This window comes from Sebastes umbrosus, chromosome 9 (genome assembly GCF_015220745.1).
Source record: "Sebastes umbrosus isolate fSebUmb1 chromosome 9, fSebUmb1.pri, whole genome shotgun sequence".
Lineage (NCBI taxonomy): Eukaryota > Metazoa > Chordata > Actinopteri > Perciformes > Sebastidae > Sebastes > Sebastes umbrosus.
The window spans coordinates 10,996,127-11,022,225 of NC_051277.1; the positions used below are offsets into that span (position 1 = coordinate 10,996,127).

Consider the following 26,099-nt stretch of genomic DNA (forward strand, 5'->3'; position numbering starts at 1 on the left):
CGCCGAGCACCAGCTCACATATCATCATCTCTTTCCTCGTCACTGCGAAACCTTAATTAAAGTGAGCACTTGAGAGTGTGAACACCATCACTCAGGTTATCCAGTTACGGATGCTCGCCGTTTCATCTCTCAGCCTCCCGGACTGACGTGGAACAAATTTCCTTTAATCACTAATGAACAAGCAGCAAATAACACATTTATCAGATTAAAGAGTTTTTTTTTTCTTTTCTACATAATTATGTGCAGTTTTTTAGTCCACAAGCGTCAGGCCTGATCATGCTGAATTTGGTATTAAATGTCAGTATCATTTGAATATTTAATATCACAGATCTCTCAAAAAATAGGCTACAAGATGGAGATCTTAAGTGTTGGAGTAATTACTTTAACCCTATCCAAACATCTTACTACTACCACATAACAGCAATTAAAAAGCTCAACGATCCCTTTAATGTTTGGTTTAAATGTTTCCCACATAATGAAATTTGTTTAAGAGCAACTTAACATCCTGTTGAACTCGTCTCCTGCACCAATTCCAAAAATGCATTACAAGTAGCATTAGCACAGTAGTTTTTCTACTACTGTATTATTCCTGCTACTACTAGTCTCAGTTGCATTGCTCACAATTTTCACACTCCATACTGTCCATATAAACACTATAAAATGGGACCAGGATCAACCAATAAATGTAATAAATTGATTGTACTTGTAATTCACTCACTCAAAAAAGTGGATTTAATGTTAAATTACTCTTTAAGTTGCAAGCACTGTCGATCAGGAGTACGACAAGGCTGTCTTCTGTCTCCCCTGCTCTTTCTTGTTGCCATCGATTGGACTATGAAAAAGTCAGTGGATGGCCAAAGGACGGGGTTACAGTGGACTCCCTTCACACAATTGGAAGACCTCGATTTTGCAGATGACTCGGCACTGATCTCAGGAACACACACACAAATGCAACAGAAGACAAACAAATTACATGAACACAGCAAACAGCTAGGCCTCATGATCAACGTTGGAAAGACCAAGGTCATGAGGATCAACACTAAATCCCACCAAGGAATAAATATCAAGGAGCAACCCCTAGAAAATGTGGCAGAGTTTGTCTACCTGGGAAGCAACATCAGCACAGACGGAGGAGCAGATAAGGATGTGGAGCTACGCATCAGCAAAGCAAGACATGCCTTCAGAACACTCCGACCTGTATGGCTCTCTTCCCAGCTCTCCAAAAACACAAAAATCCGAATTTTCAACTCAAATGTAAAATCTGTCCTTCTCTATGGCTGTGAAACCTGGAAAACCACAAACACAATCACCAACAAACTGCGAGTGTTCATCAACAACTGCCTCCGATACATACTGAGGATATGGTGGCCCAGAAAAATTACAAATACAGACCTGTGGAAACAAACAAACCAGGAGCGAATCAACAAAGAAATCAAAAGGAGAAAGTGGAGATGGATCGGGCATACACTCAGAAAACAAGAAACAAACATAACAAGACAATCTCTGGACTACAACCCACAAGGAAAGAGGAAGCCAGGGAGACCAAAAAACAACTGGAGACGGTCTATGCTTGACGAGTTAAACAAGATCGGGACCTCCTGGCAAGAAGCAAAGACCACTGCACAGAAGAGAGTGAGGTGGAGATCCATGGTGGACGCCCTATGCTCCCAAGGGGGCCAAGAGGACTAAGAAGAAGAAGAAGACTGTCGATCAAATGTGATCAAACCAAACCAGCAACGTTCTGGTGAAGCAGATTAAATGAGTTTCTGACTGCTCAGCTCTTGATACCCAGGGATGTTATTTTGGTCAAACTCCAACTTTTATGGCTGTTTTTACAACATTTAGTTTTCACAAAGGGGGTTTAAAAATAAACCTAATATTTCAGAGACCACATAATTCTTAATTTGGACAAAAAAAAAGATGATTTGGCTTTTATAAAAACATTTCACTGATTGCACTCATTGGAGGCACTATGATTAATACATACTTAAATCACAAATTGCTTGCTTGTCTTGTGAAGTGTTTAATATCTGATATCTAATTCTAACGTCACAGTATTTTGGAGAATGGTATGTTTGCTTTACAGCGTTGTGTAACTGATTTACATAAAGAAGGTAGGGCTGTCAAATTGAACACGACAATAACACGTTAACGCAAATTAGTTTTAATGCCACTAATTTCTTTAACGCATTAAGGCAACTTGAGATTTTTAGGTTGTAACGGGCTCAGTTAAGAAAACCTAAGGAATCCATCGGTACCAACCATGTCATACCAGCTTGTCGCAAAGGAGGTTAAATAACGCTCCAAACTTATGCTAAATTTTGGGGAGGAAAAACTAGCATGGCCTTTTTCAAAGGGGTCCCTTGACCTCTGGCCTCAAAATATGTGAATGAAAATGGGTTCTATGGATACCTTTAAGTCTCCCCTTTACAGACATGCCCACTTTATGATAATCACATGCAGTTTGGGGCAAGTCATAGTCAAGTCAGCACACTGACACACTGACAGCTGTTGTTGCCTGTTGGGCTGCAGTTTGCCATGTTATGATTTGAGCATATTTTTAATGCTAAATGCAGTACCTGTGAGGGTTTCTGGACAATATTTGTCATTGTTTTGTGTTATTAACTGATTTCCAATAATAAATATATACATACATTTGCATAAAGGAAGCATATTTGCCCACTCCCATGTTGATGATAGTATTAAATACTTAACAAATCTCCCTTTAAGGTACATTGTGAACAGATAAAAATCTCTGATTAATTTGCAATTAATTGTGATTAACTATTTTATTTGATTGACAGCCCTAAACGAAAGTAAATTAAATTAAATTAAACCACATAAAACACCACTGTATCTCCATAAGGAGACGTTATTATACTTTATATATGCTGAAAACTATTACAATAAATTCTTATGACTCAAAACTCCAGAACTGCTGGACTTTGAGGCGAGATTGTTTTGTCAAATTCAGTTTTCGAGACTGAAGTTTGAACCTCAAAGTAAATTTAGTTTTCATATGAGAAAAGCAACAGCTATCGAGTGCTTCCAACTTATATAAGCCAAATCAGTGAGGCTGCAAACTGCTGACTGTTGCTTTCACTTCCTTCCAAACTGAATCACTGTGAGTTTTTCATTCATGAGCGTAGCGCCATGGGACAGCCTGGTATACAGAGCTGTGGACTGCATAGTTTGTCGGGTGCTGACTGACAGACAATAAGCTCCATCATCAATCAAACGGCCTCCCCAGCCACCCCCAATATAGGCTCTGTTTGCTATCTTCCTCTGTGCTGCTGAGGGCAGGTGTTATCAAATGCAAATGGCTCCATTTCAATAAATAGTACTTGGCCTCATGGACCTTTTGAGAGCATCCACAAAAAGCAACTTATAATATCTGAAGCAGTTTTGTGAAAATAGCATCTGACTTTTCTGGTGGGTAACTGTCCACAGCAAAGAACCATGTAGCTTCAGACTGAGATACAGAGTGGATTCATTCTGTTCATTTTCCATTGTGGCCATTATGAATGGATGTCACATTCAAGTTGGAAACTACCTGTAAGATTAGCATTGCCTGCTGTCAGAAATAATTACTTCAAAACATATGAGACACCTACAGTGACTACCTGGAGTTGGCCGGGAAGTTGGCTAGTCTAATTGCCCATTAGCTACTTTAGACGAGGTTTCAGGGCAGAACAAACATACAACCTAGGCTACATGTTTGAAGATGGGTTTGCAGAGGAAACAACAGCAGAAGTGCTGACAGAGATAACAGTGTTTACCTGGGAGGGAACCGCAAGGTGGGCGCTACGCTCCCGCAACGACGGCATCGGTCGGGACCACGTTATCAGCTGTAACCGCCGTATGAGAGCAGTGCAGCGCAACATCTGTGAGCTAGCCAGTGGGGCACGCTCACATGCACGAACATGAACTAGGCATGCACAGCCGGCCCGCCCAAGCACAAAGAAGCTCTGATTACAACACACACAGAGGGGCAGAGACTTCATTCTCTGCTCAGGTAGACATTAGTCCTCTGTATCTTTACAAAGCAAATAGTTGTTTGCTGCTATATTAATGCTCTGGATATCATGTAGAGCACCTTTAACTTACTCCATGCAAGAAAGCAAATCCCCAAAACTATCAAACTCTTCCTATAATATTATGCTTTAGTGCTGCATATTCTCACACAAATGTGCAATGGATCAAATTATCACATAGCCTATACTAACATAAATACAATTAATCTGGTTGCCAGGTTGGTAATCCAGTTTTGGCTACAGTATATCCCTCTATCTAACTATTTCCCAAAAATTTAATTTTAATATGAAATAAATTCAACTTTGCATATAATGTCACAATCATAGGCTACTGTATATTTTGATGAGCAGCATTTTAAGCTATAGAAATTAGATGTAATAGTTTACATAGAGGGCAAATTATCTGTGTCCAAATTGCATGTGGATAAGTATAAAAATGTAAAATGAGTGAATTTCACAAGGGGAACAGTGATGACTGCATTGCCAACAAACTGCGTCAACAAAAACAGCAGACATAATTTGAAAACAACAGGTATTATTTTTCCATCATAAAATGCCACTTTAGGTACTTCACAGTTACTCCTTCCTCTCTTGCTCAGAGGCATATGGTAACCTTGATATATATTTTATCATCTCCAAGCAGGTGTTTTCATCTCTTCTGTCTCTCACAAATGCAACAAGAGGCCCAGAAAAAGGACACAGAATGAGACACTATGAGAAACATCATTATCCTCATCTCTCACCATATCCCATCAGATGTGTTGATCTTTTTTTCGTCCAGCACCTCCCTCTCTGCTGCCTGCAGGATAAACTCAGCAGGGATCTATAACACATAGGACTCTGGCTGCTGTGACTCTTTCCATGTCGGAGTTTATTTGGGTTTTTTCCTTTCGGCCTACATGTGTGCTGTATTTGCAGACATATGGCACTGCCTATAATAGAGGACGATTGACGCCACAGATGGTCAAGCAGTGCCAGAGGACACTTTTCAGCTCAAAAACAGAGGTGAAAAAAATGCGGTCATGGGATCTATCCACAATGTCAGACCTCATTAGGCAGGGAGCAAACTGTTATTAACTTCTGAAATAACCTGCGTTCAGACATGTAGAAGAGAAAACTCCTAAAGAGTTCCTGTTTTGAAACAGTGGAGAGATATTGAAGTGTTTTCAGACCGACCATTAAAAGAGCCTGAGAGACAAAGTTTACAGGAATAGTTCAAACATTTGGGGAAATAAACTTAATTGGGTATTTTGCAACCTAGACCCTATTTTCCCATGTGTTTGTGTCTAAGAAGTGACTAATGGGGGCAACCACTTTTAAATTGGTCCAGTATTAAAGGGACTGTTTGTAACTTCTTAGACGTATAAATCAACCGGGTCGGTGTCCCATGCGCGCGCTCGCATATGCGCGCTCGCATGTGTGGCTACGCTGTTCAGACAAGACTCCAACATAAACTACATGGAAGCACCAAAACCGCAAAGTTATAACTAGTGAAGCCCATCTTGCAAAAAAGTGTTGGCCGCGGTCGGAGGACGTGGGGGAGACCATAGCTTTGGTCTCCAGGGCCGGAGTCTCTGCTGTACTCTGCTCCTCTGCCTGCCTACCTTCACTCACAAGCCGCGCTCGTTCTCGCTCTTTCGCTCCACTCTCGCATGCATGTGCGCACACTACACACTGCAGAAGACTTCGTAGCTCTGAGAATATCTAGTGACTGTACAGTGGATGTTTGTGCAGAAATAACTGCTGCAGCTCCTCCAGACCAACAGAGGTTCCCGTGTCTTGAGTAGTGACGGGGCTCCAAACCTAGAAACGTTATCGTCTCCGACCAGGTGCCGTTGTCTCCCCTGTTCCCCTCCGGCCGCGGTCGGGAGGCTGAAGCAGGAAAAGCCAACACTAGGATCAGCATTGATTCATGGAGAGACCTCCATCTGGTCAGCTAACATTACTGCCAAGCAGGTGAAATATAGAGTGATATTGTGGTTTTAGCTGACGTGTGTCGCCTCACTGTTTTGAGAGATGCTCATTCACGTGTATTTAGAGCGAGCAAGCGCCAGCCCGACGCTGACTTTCGTTGACTTAACGGCCACAGGTGTCGCTGTTAACAACTATTTCCGATTCTTACAAACAGTCCCTTTAAGGCAGTGGTCTCAAACTCAATTTACCTGGGGGCCGCTGGAGGCAGAGTCTGGGTGAGGCTGGGCCGCATCAGGTATTCCACAAAAAAAGCTTTGTTAAAAAAAAAACAATCTTCTCAAACGTCATTATTAACAGTTCTTTAACTTGAATGGGTTCTTCTGAACATGAACGGTTCTTCTGAACATGAACTGTCCTGAACATGAATGGAACATTGAAGAACATGAACGGTTCTTCTGAACATGGCCTCTATTGCGTCTCCCACTTTTCCTGAAATTGTCTGTGCTCGTCACCAACCTTTCTCTTCACTGCAGGCTTTGAAAAAGACATGATATATATTCATTCCACTTGGTGTCACTCCACAATAAAGTTGTGCCTGCTGTGTTTGTGTTGCTCTGCAATTACACCACCAAACCGCTAGTTGGCGGCGGCGTCTCTATGAGTCTCCTTCTTCTTCTTGTACTCCAAACAGAAACTGAGCGGCAGTTGGAGCTAATAACTGTTGAACCACAGAACTTTTACTGACATTACTGCAACGCCGAAAAGAGAACATATATGTGAGTGGATTTGTGTGAACAAACATTGAACAGATGGAGGCAGAGAGAAGTAGAACTTGGTCCTGGCCGCTCAGCATCGCGGAGAGACTGGACCAATCACAGCTGTTGCGGTCTGCGTCGCCGCGACGTGTAGTTCCATGTCTGGAGAGGTGGAGTCAGGCTGCGGCGTCGATTCAACGCAGAAGTATAAATCAAGCTTTAAGCAAGCTTATGCGATGTTACACGGGCCGCCATAGTTGTTGTGAAATGTTTCTCTGCTTGCATCAAGCCCGGCTGATTGCCCGCCCCCGGGAGCCACATACCCCGCTGTGATTGGTCGGTTCGTTCAGCTCGGGCTCGCGCAACAAAGGGACCTTCCACGGCAAACTGCCATTCACATAGAACTCGCGGGCCGAGGGCGCCTGGTTAGCTCAGTTGGTAGAGCGGGCGCCCATGTAACAAGGCTTGGTCCTGACCGCGGCGGCCCGGGTTCGAATCCGGCCTGTGGCCCTTTCCGCATCCACTCTCTCTCTCTCCCCCCTTTCCAAGACTCTATCCACTGTGCTGTCAATAAAAATGAAAAAATGCCCCAAAAAAAAAAATTTGCAGGCCGCACTAACATTAAACTTTCATATCAAGGTGGGGGCCACAAAATATCGTCTTGCGGGCCGCATTTGGCCCGCGGGCCGCGAGTTTGAGACCCCTGCTTTAAGGGAAAGGCTGTAACAGGCAGCTGCTAAACAAGCTTTTTGTTCACTAAAAGTGCTTTTATTTTGCCACTGACAGGCTCATATTGTTATTTTAAGTATCTCACAACATTATAGAAAGGATATACAGTGTAAATAATTCGTGTTCTTACTTTAACTTGATCCAGTCTGTTTGTTATTGTGTACAAGTCAAGGAGAAGTTGTGAAATCTGAATATCTATACTCAAATAAATACTATTGAATTCAAAGACCTCATCCACATAGTCAAAATTATCTAAATATTCAGCCATGACACTGAAAATTACTTTAGATAACACTAAACTACCATTTCTGTAGTCCATCACAACAAACTTTTCCACCATTTTGATGTATACTGCTATTCCACCGACTTCCGGCAAGACGAGACAGATTAAACAACAGAGATATGAGGTGTTAACTGAGCTTTAGCAAAGGACATTAAAGAGGGACACAAATACCCCACACCTCACCTCCATACCATTATTGACACACAGTACACCTGAACTGAATGGACTGTAATGCTGTGCAATATGCTGCCTTCTACTGTGTAATGTCAGAAATATATTAATTATTTATTTTTAAAAATATTTTTATGAGAGCTATAATGTTCTTTTAACATGGTCGTGGAGCATATATACTGTATATTAGTATTCTGGGGGTATTGCTCCTATGCAGAGGGTAGTTTAGTTTATTTATTGACTACACTGAGGGTGTTTGATATTTCAATAATTTATTTAGCTATTGTGTTGAGTTGAATGTGGTACTTATTTTGTACTGTAATTACCTTGCGCCTTTTCTACCTCTTGTGGGCAAATGGCAAATAAAAACTCTTGAATCTTGATTCTTGAATCTTTAGAGGTGCTGGGAGTTGGCTTTTGTTCCCTTTGGACAGAGCCAGGCTAGCTGTTTCCCCCTGTTTCCAGTCTTTATGCTAAGCTAAGCTAACCAGCTGTTTTCTCCAGAGAAGAAAACAGAAGCATATCCCAAAAATGTCAAACTAATCTTTGAACTGAAGCCACAAAAACACCAAAAAAAGTAGATGCCTCCACATGAATCAATACATTACATAAAGCGATTAAAGTTGTATTTATTTATTAAAGTAGTGAACAGTATCACGTGCAACTAATTCATTACTAACATGTTTTGCATTATGGAACTGTGATGCTGGAAACTTGAATTTCGCTCGGGATCAATAAAGTTACTATCTATCTATCTATCTATCTATCTAATAGTTCTGATTAAAACTAGTATTTTCCTCTCTCCTGTAGAAACTGTTTACACCCCTTGAGAAATGTTAACTATGCTGAGGCAACACACCCCAGAAGCAATCTGTCTGAACCATGTTTGTGTTATTGTGCTGCTCTTTTAGGAAATCAACTGTCGAAGTGTAATGAACATGCTCCCCTCAGGGCTATGAGGTTATTGATTCCTCTCAGACTATTCAATCAAAGACAGCCTCTAACTAATGAGTGAAGGAAAAATGCAACTAAAAGACTTACCAGGTCATACTGAGTGAAACGCATCAAAAGCCCCTGCCTGTGTGTATAGGAACCACTTGTAAATACCTGAGAAACAGTATATTAAGCCTGTGGGCTCTTGCAGTTGATGTTATCCTTTTACCTCAAGGATCTCATTTATTTTGTCCCCTGACATGGACACACAAGGGTTGAGAAACCAAGTGGCACACAGCTGCTTTCATATTTCTCATCGGTGGCATATCCTCAATATTCCTCCTGCCAATTCACCAATGAGATGAGAGAAGTGCAAATTGCCCTCCTGAATGCATTGCTTTAATCAGTATGAATCAAGATGCAGATTTAATCTTGGCTTGTGCTTTTTACTCAGCAATTTAGATGCTTTCAGCTCAGCTTTGTGAATTCATCAGAGAGATGAAAAAGAAAGAGCTGTTGCATAAGAATAACTGTGTTTTTAATTACTCAGGATAGATATAACACTCCCATATTTAGTGCAGAAACATATTAAGCTGTTAAAAGAACAGACAGTGGTTTCTATAAATAAGAACATGAACAGGTTTTATTATTTTTGAGAGTGAATATAAGCACTTGAGTCCAAAACAAATCATTTTTTAAAGTCATTTTCTTACATGAATCTGCAACAAGCCTCAGTCCTGGCAGTGTTTTGGCAGAATTGTCCTCGTTTTTCACAACACATGCTGAAACCTATGTTCAAAACAGGGCTGCCTGAAAGAGCGGGCAGGCTGCAGCGAACATTTTGCCACAGAGTTGCTCAGCTGCTTGAGGAGCATCCAGAGGAGAAGCAGCATGAGTATCAGGAGTCCGAGCAGAATCCCCACGTACACACCTAGGTTCCAGCCCCAGTCCAGTGCCAGGGGCAGCGAGGTGGACGCCACCAGAAATTTTCTGGGGGCAGGCATGGGGTTAGGCAGCAACCCGCCCTCCCCACCTCTTCCAAAACAAAAAGGCTCTTTTCCCACACTTGGATCTTCTCAGGGGGAACACAGATGCTGTGCTGTAGCTGCAGGATCCATTATTCAAACAGGTATCCAACTGGTTTGGCTATGTTATAGAATTCCCATCTGTTCCCATGGTTTAATCCTCCAGTTTAGTCACAAGTCTGTGCTGTCAGTGGCAAAGCAAACCTGTTGAGAGTGAGTGTGTGTGTGCATGGTCCATTCTCCTGAGATGAAATGGTGGAAAGCTTTCTGCAGCTGGGCTGTGCTTCCCCTCTCCTGTCAGGCTCCTCGCATAAAGCCAGCCTCCCAATTTATCATGAGAGAGAGGGGGAGAGAGCGAGAGATGCCTTCAACGCCACTGGCTGCCTTTACTTCACTTTCACAGAGAAAATCAAATCACTGATGAATGAGAAGTAAAAAACATCAATCCTATTCTGTCATTTACTAATTAATCATTATGTGCAGCCAAAAATGGGCAACCTCTGTTTGCCATGCATGTCTTTATATTTCCATCTTCCTGTATACTCTTTTTGGATTCAGTATAACAGTTAGGGACAAGAGGCTTTAGCAATTCATATCACTGCCCCCCCGAGACCTGCGATCCTGACTGACTTTACTGTTTTTCAGAGGTTTTAGCAGGTTCAGAAAGGGAGGCTAAATAACGCTCCAAAGTTAGGCTGAATTTTGGAGAAGAAAACCTGGCATGGCCATTTTCAAAAGGGTCCCCATGACCTCTGACCTCAAGATATGTGAATGAAAATGGGTTCTATGGGTACCCACGAGTCTCCCCTTTACAGACATGCCCACTTTATTTGTGTCTTAATTTGGTATTTTGGAGGGATTACTTATCATTTTTATCAATTCTCAAGTGGTAAAAAAAAAAATTGTCAAATTTAGCACTTAACCTGTGGTGCTTAACAAATGGTATCAACCCTAAAATTGCTGCAACAACTTTTGAGACATAATAGAGCATGGTAATGGCCATCATGTTTTAAATCCTTATACATTTTCACAATTTAATTCATACATTTCTAATTTATAACAATTTGTCAGTGCTGAGCTCTCAAATTAATCTTCAAGTTCCCAGCTTTCAGATGATGTGCACCACTTCTGTTGTCCTGCCATCTCCCCCTAAAGACAAAAAAGGTCTTTTGAGAGTCTCAGAGGGTTAAGCAATTGTGGAAACATTACTGCAAAGATTTTATTGAAGAATCTTTAAATATTCCTTCAATTTTGTTTCTTCGTGCTTCAGTATTTTACTTATCTCCCCTTAAACCTTGGCTTGAGTTCTAAATGCTCTGGCCTTCCGTTTTCTTGCACCGTCTTTCCCCTATATTTTGTATTTAAATGTCGAGCAAAAATTAAATAAAAAAATCTTTCTATATTAGAGTCCAGTGACAGCTTGCATTTAAACCTTCATATGCCAAGTAATTTGCTGCACATAAGGTAGCACCTTAATCAATAAATCAGGCTCTAAATTGAACCAAACTGAATAATTTAGACCCAATTTGACCCTTCTACAGAGGTCTGTACACATGTACTAGTTTTCAAAACAGAATTACCATTTTAAGTTTCCAAGTCCTCCTCTGGAGAAACCTTTAAGGACCAAAAACTGGTCCTCTGCTGCCCCCATGAGTCCAATGTGACCATAAAGAAGCAAACATGAAGTCTTACTTTAAATGAATTTTATTTACAAGAGCCATATTTTACAGTGCAGATGATGCCTTGAAAAGATGTTAACTTCCAATACACCAATGTAATGAGACAGGTGACTATTACAGACAAAACGTACTTAATCTGTATCCCATGAGGTCAATAGTAAAGGTTGCATTTCTCAAGATGAACCAGCAACAATAACTGCCATCAACTCAACCTTTAAAAAAAAAAAAGTGGAAAAACAGTAAGTTCTCACAGGTCTACTGGAGTTTAACACTGTAGATTGAAGTAGTGTGTTTACAGATTGCTAGTAAGACCTCTACATTTTGTCTGCGATTAAAAGTCAACATTAAAACTGCTTGATTAACCAACACAACTGTAGCATCTGGTATGAATGTCAGGATTGAGTATATAAAAATACCTTTAAAAAGTCTAAACAGCTGGCACTACTCCAAAAAGAGCAGGCCGTGTCATTTGAAATTGTGGCACACGTCATTAAAAAAAATGTAAAGACTGACAGGGGGCACAAAACTCTACATGGATAAGGGGAGGGAGAGAAATTAGTTCAGTTCAGCAGCAATTTAGCTGGAACATCGAGGAGGGAAACTTCCGAGTACCTGGAAAAGAAAAAAAAAGCGTTTAGATCATTTATACTGCATGATAATGCTACATGAAGTCAATTCAAAAATAAGTCTGTAGCACTAGACTTACTTGGGGCCCTTGTACTTCTCCCGTACAGACTGCTGGGCATGCTGAGCAACATTGAGGAAAGTTTGGTGCAGATCTTCAACACATGGCATCAGATCTTCCAGCGAGTAGCCAGTCATCTCTGTCAAGGACTTGGGCTGAGGAGGAGACAATTGGGAGTCATGCACATACATCCTTGAAATACAAGATGGATCCATTTAGACAATAGAGTGCTCCAGGGGTGATGCATTTTTGTAGGCCAACCAGGAAGCTAGCATTGCATTGACAAAAAGCCACTGATTTTTCAACAACAAACTGTTATAATCTCTTCAGCTTGTGTTAACCAGACCTTATTTTGGGAACACAATGCTGAAATGCTTACTCTTTTCTGGGTTTTACGACTCATTCTTGTAGTACTCCATTCTACCTCAAACTTACCCATGAGCCACCGGTCACTGTGTGGTTTGCCAAGGTGTAGGCTGCAGCAGCCGTCTGTGATGGAAGGTACTTCAAGAAGGGATCTGAATCAACCAGACTGAGCTCCCCAAGGTACTGAAAAACAAAGCAAGTTCAGGGATTGATGTTTGCCATGTTGGTTAGAAAATGCTTTGGTAGTAGTGTCCAAATGTATAGAAACCCTTTGTAATATTTGCTGCAGGCTCACCATTGACAGGCTCTCCACTTGTTTATTAACTGAGTGATTGAGGAAGTACTGGGTGAGAAACTGGTTGATTGTTGGTGATGCCAGATCAAAGGAGAGCACTTTAAGCACCAGATGCTCCATTCTTAACACTTGCTTCTTGGTGTAGGTGTCATCTGTGATGTAAACGAACTCTGCCACCTCTGGGGGGTAGATCTCTTCAAATTTCCTGCATTTGAACATTTAAATAGTCACTTCACACAGAAGGAAAAATAGTCTTTAACATATACTTTGTGATTTGATTAGACTGAACAAAATATAATTGCTACGTACGAAGCCAACAGCATGGCAGCAGTGCCAACCAGCTGAAGCTTCCCCCTCAGGACCGACATGGAGGAGAGGAAGCGATCGATGTAGTTTACAGCCAGATAAAGGGTCTCATTCTGGAGCTTGTACTCTTCTCCGACCTCGACCAGCCAGTCCACCAGGATGGCCCTCATGCTGTTGGTGATGTCGGGCTGCTTCTTCATGTAGCCTGCTTTAGGCCTGGTTTTTACCTGTGGAGCATCAGTAGTGTGTTAAATCTACTTGCAGGCAAAGATCATACACTTCAGATAAATTAAATGCATTTCTAGAAAAGCCTCATGTTTTGTAGAACCTGCAAGACCCAGCTGAAAGAATGTGAGGCAGAGATTTAGTTTTATAGTATTTCTCACCTCCATCTCCCTCAGGTATGTGTGGATTTCAGCAGCATATTCTTGGACCTCGTTTACAGCGACTGGTTTCTCCTCCCCTTCAACCACAGACATGTCCATGGGAGAGTCTGACCAAAGAAAAGTGTAATTAGTGCAGTGAAAATCTCAATACAACAACAAAACTAAATTCTGGTTTTCAACTACAGTTTCTATAAAGAATTTGCAAATTTGAGAAATAAAAAAGGCCATTTGTCACCAAGGTGTGTATTTGAACAATCAGAAAAGTTGACAACCCACCCCCAAAGCTGAGATCCATTGCTGCTGGCATATCAAGGGGGGCCAGAGGCTGCCGGAGCCGTGCCACAGCATCGATTCTCTCTGGGATGGACTTGGCTTTAACAGCTTCGACCACCTGAGTTGGCTTCTTGGTACAGACGCCATCAGGCTCGTCCATATGGATCTGGAAAGCGGGCAGCTTGGCGGAGGGCTTCTCTGTGCAGCTTTTGCCCAAATCTTCATTTTTGCAGGACAGGGACTGTGATGACTCCTATAGAAGCAGAAAAAAACAAGGTCAGTTCAGATTTACCCCAACAGGATGAAATGCTTTTTTGCAGCAAGGCAGCATTAAAAATAACAAAATTAAAGACATTAAAAGTGCTGGAACCAATTAATGTTCATGTGCTAAAAACAAAAGCTGCAACAATAAGTAAGGGGGATTGAACAAAGTGGTAAACCAAGAAGTGGGTTATTTTGTATTAAAACATGAGCAACTATTGCACAAGAGTTACATTGAAAACTTCAATATGTTGCACTCTATTTTCAGAAACTTGTATCTTAATAGGATGTCAGAGAGCAATATTAGTATTTAATGCAACACCACATATGATATCCCTGGATTATGATGCATTAATATGTTCATCTCTAATTTTGAAACTGTAAACTGCAACTCTTGTATTATTAATCTGAATCCGCAAAGTAACTAGTTACTAATGTTGTCAAATAAATGTAGTAGAGTAAAAGTATAAAGTAGCATAAGAGAAATACTCAAGTAAAGTACCTCAAAATAGTACTTAAGCATATTACTTGAGTAAAAGGGTGTTCCACCACTGATTAAATGTCTGCATTCAAAATCTTACTTAAGTAAAAGTACATAAGTATTAACAACATCCCTGGATTATAAGTATTGATGCATTAATGTATTCATCACTAATGTTGCAACTCTTGTATAAAGTATGAGTAAAAGTATAAAGTAGCATAAGATAGAAATACTCAAGTAAATGTTAGTGTCAGGTAGGTAAGGTGGATGTAACTCACATCCACAAAAAAACTGATAATTAAAACACAAAACAATTTTGAGAATGTGCATGTTTTCCTCTTATTAAAAGTGCTGGTACCACATAATTAATGTTCATGTTCTAAACAAAAAGCTGCAACAATAAGTAAGGGGATTGAATAAAGTGGTGGGCAACCAAGTAGTGTTTTTTTTTTGTATTAAAAAGCTTAATTGAAAACTTCAATCTGTATTATCTTAATAGGATGTCAGAGAGCTCTATTACTATTTGATGCAACACCACCCAACAAAATATGATCATCAGCAGGGAAGGCGGGAGGAACTCACATAAAACAAAACCTGATAATTAAAACATATTAAATCTAAAGAGCAGTATGTGTGTAGTGTAACTAAAGCAGTTAAAAACAGCAGTAGAAGCACAAAGTGCATCTCTTATTGTGCTATTAAAATGGCGGACAAACAGGGTAGCAGAGGTGGCTAATCTTAAAGCTACATTTAAATACATGTGCATGTTTTAACCTCAATACATCCACGGTTTTAAGACCTTAAAAAAGCAGGTTAAACTTTGCAATAAGGGGCAAAACATGCTGGTGATGTTAACGTGGCAAGAGTTGCCTCCAAAAACTACAATGGCACTCCCATCCCTATCTGATCTCAGTCAGCATTGTTACCCAACCTAACCTGTTTGCTGCCGCGCTGCTGGGTCTGGGTTTTGCTCCTCTGGTTGTTCTGCAGGGCTCCCAGCACGGTTCTGCCGGCTGCTGCTGCTTGTTGTTTGGGTGGATGGTTCTCTTGGTTTTCATTTGAAGAAGCAGCAGCAGCTCGTGCTTTGAGCGAGCCTCTCAGTCTGGACAGCATGTTTTCTTGGCTGTGGAGCTCACCAACCTGTCCTCTGTTAGCTCCTGACATGTTTACACTCAAAGAAGAAGATACTACAGCTGGTGTGAGCTCTTGTAGATATAAAATATATATATATAAATGATAAAAGCACGGTTATAGGGAGGCTAGCATTAGCTGAGGGAGGTAGCACAATCGAAACTAAGCAGTTGTGATGGCAACCAGTCTCTGAACTGCTAATATAAACAAAGCAGACAACAAACTAACTGTGCGCAGATGGCGGTACAATGTCTACAATGTGTTCGCCATGCTCTAGAGTTCCTGAATTGACTACCAACCTTGCAGCAAAGCTAAACCTCCTCGGTCCATGAGCACAACAGAAACATGCAGAGAAGAGGAGCTGCTTTCTCTCAGTTCAAGTAGCCCGCGAGGATTGAAACGGACCAATCACAGCACGAACAGGCAGTGACGTAGGAGGATGTACGGGAGCCGAAAGAGGGCAAAATAGGTCGGTTGATTGCAAATTCAAAACCACATTTGAATGTGAAAAAGTCGCAACGCGTAAAAAACAGCTGAATGATTATGTAAGTGGTGGGAAAAAGTACTCAGAGCTTTTTACTGAAATGAAAGTAGCAATACCACTGTGTAAAAATGTTTTAATTGATGATTTTGGTATGTGTATATACTGCGTGTTTGTATATGTGTATGTATGTATATCTGCATACAGTATGTATATGTATATATAAATAGGTTTTATTTTATTTTATTGTTTTTAATTTAATTTAATTTGTTTTAATTTTACTTGTGTATATTCTTTGTACTTATTTATCTATTTTTTGTATATAATATGTTTTTCCTGCATCTATACTGGCTTACTTTATATTAATATTAAGTTTGTGTATGTGTATGTATGTATATATGTATACAGTATATATATGTATATATATATAAATAGATTTTATTTTATTTTATTGTTTTTAATTTTTTTTTTTTTTAATTTTAGTTGTGTATATTCTTTTTACTTATTTATCTATTTTTTTGTATATAATATGTTTTTCCTGTATCTATACTGGCTTATTTTATATTAATATTAGGTTTGTGAAGTTTCTTTCTACCGAGAATGTTATTATTGGGGACGTTTGTGAATGTTTGTTCTGTTGTTTCAAAATGAACAAAAACACAATAACTATATTGGAAAAAAAAATACTATGTTACAAGTGAAAGTCCTACATTCAAAATTATTAGCATCAAAATAAGTAAAAGTACTCATTATGCAGGAAGGAGGATACATGTGTCTCCCCTCCCCCCCTTTTTATTTTCTATTAACTTATTTGTTCATTTAATTTATTATTACTCTCTTATTTTGGTAATATTTATTTTTTAAATTTATTTTCTTTTTATCATTATTATTATTTCTTTTCTTAATTTTATTTCAATTTTGAATGCTGAAGTTGTTTTCTCTAGTGTACTTAATGAGTTTGTCTATAAGCTCAACTACTTAAAAATTGGTTTATAAACTATTGTAATTACGAACTGTAAATTGCATATAGGAAAACAACCTCGAAAAAAGGGAAAAAATAAAGTATATATATAAAAAGAAAATAATCATTATGCAGAATGTCCCATTTCAGAATCATATGTATTATGTCCTATGAGTATATCCCTAAATATTAATTAATTATTGTGATTGCAGCGTGTTGTGTGGAAAAATTACTCTACATTTGTCACATTTATGTCATGGTATCAAACCAGCTTTTTTCTTTGTGTAGAATTTCATATTAAGTTGTATTTGTTCACTTCTCATCAGCCCATTGAATGACAAATTTGTTTTAATTTTTATTTCAAGAGGGGGAACTCACAGTGCTATGATTATTATGATATAAAAACATACATTCTTTTGTGTGCTTTTAACTGGCCTATATTTGGTCACTGAAATGTCAAACCTCAACCAAAGCTTGGTCACTAATAAAAAGAGGAACCTTTTAGTGGTTTATTAATACCACCCTTGCTTTTATAAGCTATCAAAATATATTATAAATATTTAAATATTGTACATCATAAGTAGGACAAACAGTATCTAAATGACAGTATGACAACATGACATTGACGCAGCTACGTAGTAACTACTATAAAACAAAACTTTTGTATTTACAATACAAAAATAGCACAAATAAAGACGCTCAAAGTAAATAAACACCCTCTGATCTACACGACATCATGCCTCATTGAAAAAGGCTAAGAGAGAATTTAAGTCATAATTATCGAGAATCTCCAGCAACGAGGACACCTTGGATTTCACATTCTGGCCTTTAAACTTGAATTTGTCGATGAAGAGGTCTGTGATCATTCCTACGGGAAAGAAAAAAATATAAGTTACTACCAGCCAACAAGCTCTACTTCATAATGTCAGGCTCACGCAGTAGAACTTTACTTTTGGGTAACAATACTCGAGTCTCACAGTTTTAGCAATGAATTGACAAATGTAAAAAAAAAAATTAAATATACAAGGAGAAGAGGAAGGAAAATCAGTTCATTGATAACAGTGTCAATGAAATGCAATGATAATGGAAATACCAGATTTCGGATGCACCCTATATTTCTAAGTGAATTGTACATTTCTATTAATTTTTGTATTACTGCTTTCTCTTAAAACTTTGATGAATTATGCTATCTTAGTTTTTATCTTTTTACTGTTTTTCTTTTCTTTTTTAATATGATTATTGATCTCTTATAGGGAAGGTATCTTCATGAGCCATTTTTTGGCTTTTAACCTCTCTTGCACAATGTTCAACCTTTTTGTTATTTTCTTTCTGTCTTTTTATATATGTGTATATGTGCATATAAATTATTAATGCTGCACCATAAAGCCTCTCGAGGTGCGCTGGCTGCTTCTTGTACTCCTCGAGGAGATTAGCAGATTCATCCAAGATGTTGCGATACTCTGGGATGAGGAAGTCAGCGTTCCCCTCATGAACCTGAAGCTCCTACCAATCAGAGAAATCAGAGAGGAAGTGACGGGAGGTAAGAAAGTGATGAACATAAGCATTTCCCAAGAAGCCTGTCAACGGCCTACAGAATGAACGTATTGCAACAGAGATGATTCAGCTTCAGAGTGGATTTTTCCTGCAAGACGACACATTTAACTGATACGTACTTTAAGTGCATCGATAAGCTGAACTTTTCTAGCCAACAACAGCTGGTACTCCAGCTTTGGATGTATCATCTTCAGGGTGTGGCTCACAGAGTCATCATTGATATCTGCAAGATAAACAAACAAACAAAAAAAGCAGTTAATTTAACAGGTCGTCAGCAGACACTGAAAATGAATAAAAATACACATACCATATGAAACGTTCAGATTGATTTTCTTCTTGGTGGCTTCTTTTGAGAGAACATCACTCAGTATGGAGATGGTAGAGATGTTGTCTGACTTGAAGTGACCTTCCCCTTTGCTAAATTTACAAATCAAATAAAAACATGTTTGATTCCAAGTAGATTATAACACAAATCCCTGCCGAATCAGTGAAAATAATATCTAAAATATGAATAAAACATTTCTAGGGGCATCAAACAGGATATAACATTCCTTGTTAGTTATCTCATAATCTCTGCAAATCTAAATGTGATCCTAGAAGAGCCTCTCTACTGTGTGCTGGTGTTTACCAGTAGGTGGCTTCAAGCTGTGTCCCAAGAAAGGTGTTGTGGAAATAGAAAGTGATGCTCTCTCCTGCTGGTGTTTTCTCAGGCACCTCTGGCAAACAGAAGACCACCCAGGAGTGAATCTCAGCAAAACTGAACTGCCCCACCAGACTGAGCCTGTTCATGGGCCTGTATGACAGACACAGGGACAAAGTGAGAAACATCTTGTAGGGTCTAAAGCAGAGGTTTTTAAAGTGGGAAGCGGGCCTCTCCAGTGAGGCTCCAAACAGTTTCAGGTTAGGCTCAGTCAATGTAAGTGAAAATATTACATTAGTTATCAAAATAAAATCACATAGAATAGCCTAAATGTGCGTGATTTGGTTAAAGAGAGAGGTCAGAGACAGTAGTTTTGGAGAATTTTACTATTTTTCCCACTTTCCCAGTCAGAAACTAATAAGTGCCTTAGGACAAACCTTTATTATGTATTTGGTGTAGTCTGAAGTTATGTCAAACAGCAATATTAGGCTATCTTGGCTCAATTGTTGAGTGTCTATGGGATCAGATAACATAATCACAATACTATAGTTCACAGCCATTCAGAGATCTGTAACCAGGCGACCACTACAGTTGGATTGACATTAACCTGGTTTTGGGCATCAACACTAACCAAACCTTTGTACAGAAACAGGAATAAGGATTTAAGAAATCTCCAAGATAGAATTTCAATACTGAATTCCAATCCCAATCTATTTATTAGAATCTTCCTAATCTCTTACAAAAAAAATAAATTTTCATATTTAATCCAGTTTCCTTTACCTTTCTTGGTCTATACTGTGTGTCCGCTGGTGGAGGGACAGAGGTTTGATCTGGTACTGGCGGACCTGGCACGTCTTTGGTTGCAGTCTGGGGGTAATGTAAGCCTGCAGGGTCCCATACTGTCCCTCGATGGACCTCACCTACAACAGTTAGTAGTGATGAAACACATGCAGTTAATCATCAAATAGTTTGAGCAAATGGAATAGGTGGTTACAGAAATGTTTCTACTTCGGGTAAAGTGACTGAGCACAAGACACAGCTGAGTACTGTCTGTGACTCATAATTACACAAAGGAAGGCCCACTCTAGTATTGTAGCTTTTCATGAAATAAGTAGGAGTTACAAAATGCCACAATATGCAGAGTTTTAATGCATGTGTGTTACCTTGAGCTCGAGTCTGGTAGTGTTAGCTTGACATCTGTATGTGGCCAGGAGGAAGTTCCCATTAGGCTGCTGTAGATAGAATAAGAGTGTCAGAGTGTCTCTTGGAGCAGCAGCAGGGTCATGACCGTTTTTATATAAAGTATGTTTGTCATGTGTGGAAAGAATCACCTCTGAATCACATTCACTGAAACTGACAACAGCTGAGTTCTTATCCACATCCAGCAGGTCTATGGGGACGTCACTCTGCAGAGGAGATTCATCTTTAAGTTACATGTTTATGTCTCCAACATGGGATCAAGAGCATTGTATATTATCAGGAGAGGCAGCAGAGTTTGTAACCCCTGGGGTTTATTAATGAGCAGACCTGGAGCAGCAGGTTGTCGATGGCGGTCTGCACCTCAAGAGTGAGGCTGTAGCTGGCGTCGTCCTGGCAGAGGGTGAACTTGTCGTTGATGCTGAAGACGGGCACAGCAGAGACGGCTGTGCTCGACTGAGAGGTCTGCTGGTACTGCTCACGGCCCTGCAGGACTTTGACCTGCAGTTGCTCCAGCTCTGCCCTGGAAGGAAACAATATGATTTGTCTTGAACTTCGTACTTAAACAATCATTTAGTTAAACAAACACATTAAAAGCACAAGAACATACTGTATAATGAGAAAATGAAGAACTTGTTTTGCTGGTACCTGAGTGCTTCTACTTTGGACTGGATCTCCTTACTCATTCTGACCTCGTCTCCGGGGCCGGCCTCAGCCTTCTGGGGCTCAGTGGTCAAACCAGTCACCCACCCTGAAAGAAGGGATGACAGTAAAGCGCAATATGCTGTACACGTCAGATCTCCTTCAACTACTTTGCATTAACTGTACACGTCAGAGAGTTCCAGAAATAATCAAGCATGAAGTACTGCAGATAGATGGATAGCTCCACAGGCAGAACAACAGAAACATTTTCTTCTCTGAGAGAACATTCAGGAACACAATGTGCACTGGTTTTTCTTCTTTTTTTTATCAAACCTGTGTAAGTGGCAGTCAAGACCTCATCATATGACTCCTTCCCCACGCAGCCACCCTGGATGGAAGTTACGCTCTCTGACAACACCTGAAGTTAGGAAAGATAGGAAACTTTCTAAAATTAGGATGAAAAACAAAAATCGTAATCTGTGGCTAAAAATTACAATATATTTAACTGTTATTTAAAAACTACAAATTGGAGTGAATTGGGATGGATATTGGAATGAGTAAATTGATAAAAGATGAGTTGAACTAGGCAGAAACTCACATGCTCAAAGCGTAATGTGGGCTCACTGGCGCTGTCGAAACCATAGACCTCAACTGTCCCGTCATCTCGGCCCACCAGGATGTCACTCACTCCGTCTCCCATAATGTCATAAGTGTCGATGCAAAGAATTCCTGATGGGAGACAGGAAAGTGAACGTTGGAGCAATCTAGCATGATTGGTATTTAATGGGCTAAAACAAAACGTGTGCTCATGTAAATAATTTACCTCCTTTCTTTTTGTCGTTGTCGATCTCCCATTTGGTTGCAGCTGAGCTCTCACCGATCTGGACCAGTCCTATTTTGCCATCTGTAGTTCCATAGAGGATTTCATCTCCTGTAGAGAAGTCATTGAGGTTGTGTTAGATCTGTTCTGTATAAAGCTGCCATTATTGTTCTAGTACACAGCACACAGAGAGGTCAACTTGCCTCCATCTTTGTTGTACAGTTCCAAGACAGACGGAGGGCCAGGGACCTCAATGTCATAGGCAAGCTCGGATCCCTATAGAAAAACGAAACACAAAGAATAATAATAATATCTAATGGTTTAAGGAACAACTCAAAATCAGAACAGTAAATATAATCTGGTCTACCTGTAAGACTCTGAGAACCCGATCTTGGCAGGCCAGGACCGGGACGAGGCGAGTCAGGTTTTCTGAGGTCAAACATGTGATATCATTGATTTTGTCTCCTGAGAGGTAGTAGTTTTGGTCCTTGCAGTCACAGTAGTGGTTGTAGATGTAACTCGCACACACAAAAAGATCAGCGCCTGAGACATGCCTGGAAAAGAGATAACCAACACCGCTCAGTACAGAGTAAATCACAGTTCTGCATGAGGCAACCAATCAGTGCTAGTCAATTGAAAAGGGGAGAAGTGGTTCATACATGGCGTTGATGCTCTCAGTGAGGTTGGCTTCAAATGTGAGGAACTGTTTGCCTTTCTTGGTGAATCCGCGAACCTGAGATCCAGAACAAACAAAGATCTTCTCCTGTGGAGTTCCTGCAGCTCCTCCAAGGCCCATTCTGGCTATTTTCTGCCCTGGAAGTGTTTTAAACACCGGCTGAAACAGAAGAGTCAGATTTCTTTCCATTAGAAACTGAAATTCAACACATTAAGATCCAACTGGCTGTATGATAAGAAAAGAAAAATCTTAACCAGGGCACTCACCACTGCTTCTCCCTTCTTCATCCCAAAACACGTTAGTATACCATCATGATCAGCAACAGCGACCTGAAAGTAAGAGACAGCAACCAAGAAATATAAGAAAAATAGAAATAAAGATGTATGTAACATTCAAATTATTTACATAATGCTACAATATATATAACACAATATATGTACATAAATATAAATAATTATTAAAAATAAGAAATGGGAAATATAAGAAATTTGTACAAATATGTGCATCAAACACATTCAATATATAACCACATTGTAAATAAGTAAGTTGGAGAAGTGGGATCTATTAGTGAGTTCAATATAAATGCAAGAATAGTATAAATAAGAATTAAATAAGAATACTTGAAATGTACATAATAAATTCTGTATAAATGACATAGTATTGCACAGTTGAATTATTGTACAATTCATTGTACAGCTACAAAATCTAATAGGTTCGTAGTGAGGCTCAGGCATTGTTCTGACAGATTAATACCTTTTGGGTTGCCTTTTTCCCCAATGCTGGAAGCAGCCTCATAGTTTTCTGGGATGTCACACCGACCTGTGAGGACAAAGCAGACAAAATACAAACTTGTTTTTTAACCTCTTATAAATCCGACCGAATTGCTTGAGGGAAACACCCTGAAAAACATAGCAAGCATTTAAGGATTTCTGTCTAAACAAGATACAGAAAAACTTGTTGATGTGTTTATTTTCACCAAGTTAGACTACTGTAATGGTGTCTTAAAAAAATAAATCAGACAGCTGCAGCTCGAGTCAGAGCCAGAGTCCTCACTAACACCAAGAAAGTGGAGCTCATTGCACCGGTCCTTCAATCACTGCACTTGCTCCCTGTGTGTCAATAGATAGATTCTAAAATCCTATTACTCATACATAAAGCACTAAATGTTCTCTGGCCTAAATACATCTCTGAGTTACTAGGTACTTTACGAAGCATCCAGACCCTCAGGTCATCTCGGACAGGTTTACTCAGTATTCCCAAGATCAAAACCAAACGAGGTGAAACAGCTTTTAGTTTCACTGCTCCCCACCTGTGGAACAAGCTTCCTGAATACCTGAGGTCTGCAGAAACTGTCAGCTCATTTAAATCAGGGCATTAAACAAAATTGTTTTCTGCGGCTTCCAATAAATTAGATGCATAACTTATTTTTAATCTGTAACTATTTATTTGCTGGAAATTCAAGTTTCCAGCATCACAGTTCAATAGTAAAAAACATGTTAGTAAAAAGGCAGTAAAAAAGTTAGTAGTGCAAAGTACAAAGTCCAAAAAAATATACCAGATATAAAAATACAAGGAAATGAAGAAGACTGTTAAAACGGAATATAGTGTAACAGCTGTGATACAGGACTATTAAAAAGTGAATATAGTGCAGAAGAGACTGTTAAAAAATTAGTATCGTGCAGGTTAACTCCAGTAGCTTAGTCTATGAAAGTGCACTGCTTTCTTATACTGGATCATACCTCATTTTCATAGTATTGTACTCCAGCAAGAGAAGTTGTTTAAGATATTTTTAAAAATCAGAAATGAGGATTGACTGCGAAGTGAAGCAGAAAAGCTCCATATATATATATTTTTTTTAAATTGTCTTTTAAATGCAATATAACATTTTGTATGCCCCTGTAAAGCACTTTAAATTGCCTTGTGTCTGAATGGTGCTAAATAAATAAACATACCTTGCCTTAAATTGACAGCTAATATTAAAAAATCCAATGCCACTAATTTACAGACATAAATATTTTTAAAATATCTAAAAGAAAGAAAAGAATACAATTTCCAAACAAGAAATAAAAAAAGACCATAGAAGAAATAAAAATAACAAATATCAAATAAGTGCACTGCTTTCATACACTGGATCATACCTCATTTTTATAGTATTGTACTCCAGCAAGAGAAGTTGTTTAAGATATTAAAATAAATAGAAATAAAAGACTTCTAAAACAGCAACACAAACAAACCACTTTAACGTTACCTGAATATAATCAACTCGATTAAGGTGGATCTCCATCTTCTGTCTCCACTGGGTGTTTTACCTATCTATCTTAAATCTTCCAGCTAGGTTATCCGGTCATAAAACTGCTGGGATCATTAGTTGCAGTCCACTTTATGCCACTCACAACTTGTTGAAGACGGTAGTAATGGTGAAGAGAGAGAGAGACAGGGATTATCTAAAGAGAGGAGATTAGCTCCTTGTGCTAACGTTAGCTAGCGAGCTAACACGATTTATTCACACGCAAACTGTCTATTTTGATGAAAAATATCATCTTTAACTAAATCTACCGAGCGACACATAAACACCTGAAGCAGCTGACCACCTGTATATGTGGTAAAACCGAACATAAACCTCTTTTTAACGCGGATATTAGTGAGGCAGCTCTCTGAAAACACTTCAGGACCACATAAACGCAGCGCCCGTTGTCATGGCGACGCAGCATCCGTAACAAGCCGTGACACCATTGGATGATGTCAGAGATTGAAGCTGTGTCCTGATTGGTTCGCTCGCAATAGATGCTCTCTTCCATCTCTGAAGCTGTGTACAGTGGCCACTTTTGTAGGTACACCAGTACAATCTAATGCAATTCAATATAACAGTTCTACCATAACTTCCACGGAGTTTATAATCAGTTTTTGTTGACATTGTTGTAAATGTGTAAATTCAATCAAAGTATAAATTCACAACCAGCACTGCTCCCAGTACAGACTCCACAACCAGCACTGCTCCCAGTAGACCACTTACACTTACACACCAAAAACTGACAATAACCTGATATTTTCAGGTGATTTCATTTCATTCTCACTGTGCAATATCATTTTCCACTTGTGCAATTTTGTTAATAGTCTGTTTATTGTCAATACTGTATATACTGCTCCTATTTTTATACTTCCTTCTATTTAAATGGTTCATATTTGGTTACACTTTGTTTAGCTCTTTTTTTACTGTGTTAGCTGATGCATCTTGTTTTTTGCACTATCCCCTTAACTACTGTACACTGCAAATTTCCCCACTGAGGGACTAATAAAGAAATATCTTATCTTATATTATGTACATTACGGAGGTCATAGTCATAGGTGGTGTTGTACTGGACTACATTATATTCAGAGGCGTTTGTTTTCTTTTGCCCTTATTAACGTACATGAGGGGGGC

The 26,099-nt window shown here is 39.4% G+C and overlaps 2 protein-coding genes across 4 annotated transcripts; both read right to left on the minus strand.

Annotated features, from left to right (window-relative positions):
* Positions 1-11,532: 11,532 nt before the first annotated feature.
* On the minus strand, positions 11,533-16,113 carry ccna2 (cyclin A2). Its single transcript, XM_037781029.1, has 8 exons — positions 15,513-16,113; positions 13,838-14,087; positions 13,562-13,668; positions 13,179-13,402; positions 12,870-13,074; positions 12,644-12,757; positions 12,230-12,363; positions 11,533-12,135 (listed from the first exon to the last, which is right to left on the minus strand). Exons 1-8 carry the CDS (start codon positions 15,738-15,740, stop codon positions 12,084-12,086), a joined length of 1,314 nt encoding a protein of 437 aa, XP_037636957.1. The 5' UTR covers positions 15,741-16,113; the 3' UTR covers positions 11,533-12,083.
* A 1,371-nt stretch (positions 16,114-17,484) lies between these two features.
* Positions 17,485-25,406, minus strand: bbs7 (Bardet-Biedl syndrome 7). Of its 3 annotated transcripts, none has more exons than XM_037781231.1 (19): positions 24,927-25,406; positions 23,432-23,497; positions 22,945-23,007; positions 22,662-22,837; positions 22,370-22,556; positions 22,206-22,278; positions 22,006-22,113; positions 21,781-21,911; positions 21,516-21,600; positions 21,189-21,291; positions 20,871-21,063; positions 20,675-20,749; positions 20,507-20,575; positions 20,124-20,263; positions 19,332-19,496; positions 19,011-19,120; positions 18,823-18,926; positions 18,529-18,652; positions 17,485-18,017 (listed from the first exon to the last, which is right to left on the minus strand). In XM_037781231.1, exons 1-19 carry the CDS (start codon positions 24,960-24,962, stop codon positions 17,884-17,886), a joined length of 2,142 nt encoding a protein of 713 aa, XP_037637159.1. In that variant the 5' UTR covers positions 24,963-25,406; the 3' UTR covers positions 17,485-17,883. The 3 variants fall into 3 exon arrangements, with proteins under 3 accessions (XP_037637159.1, XP_037637161.1, XP_037637160.1); XM_037781233.1 differs by lacking the exon at positions 24,927-25,406 and adding an exon at positions 24,012-24,057; XM_037781232.1 differs by lacking the exon at positions 24,927-25,406 and adding an exon at positions 23,882-23,908.
* Between the last annotated feature and the right edge of the window lie 693 nt (positions 25,407-26,099).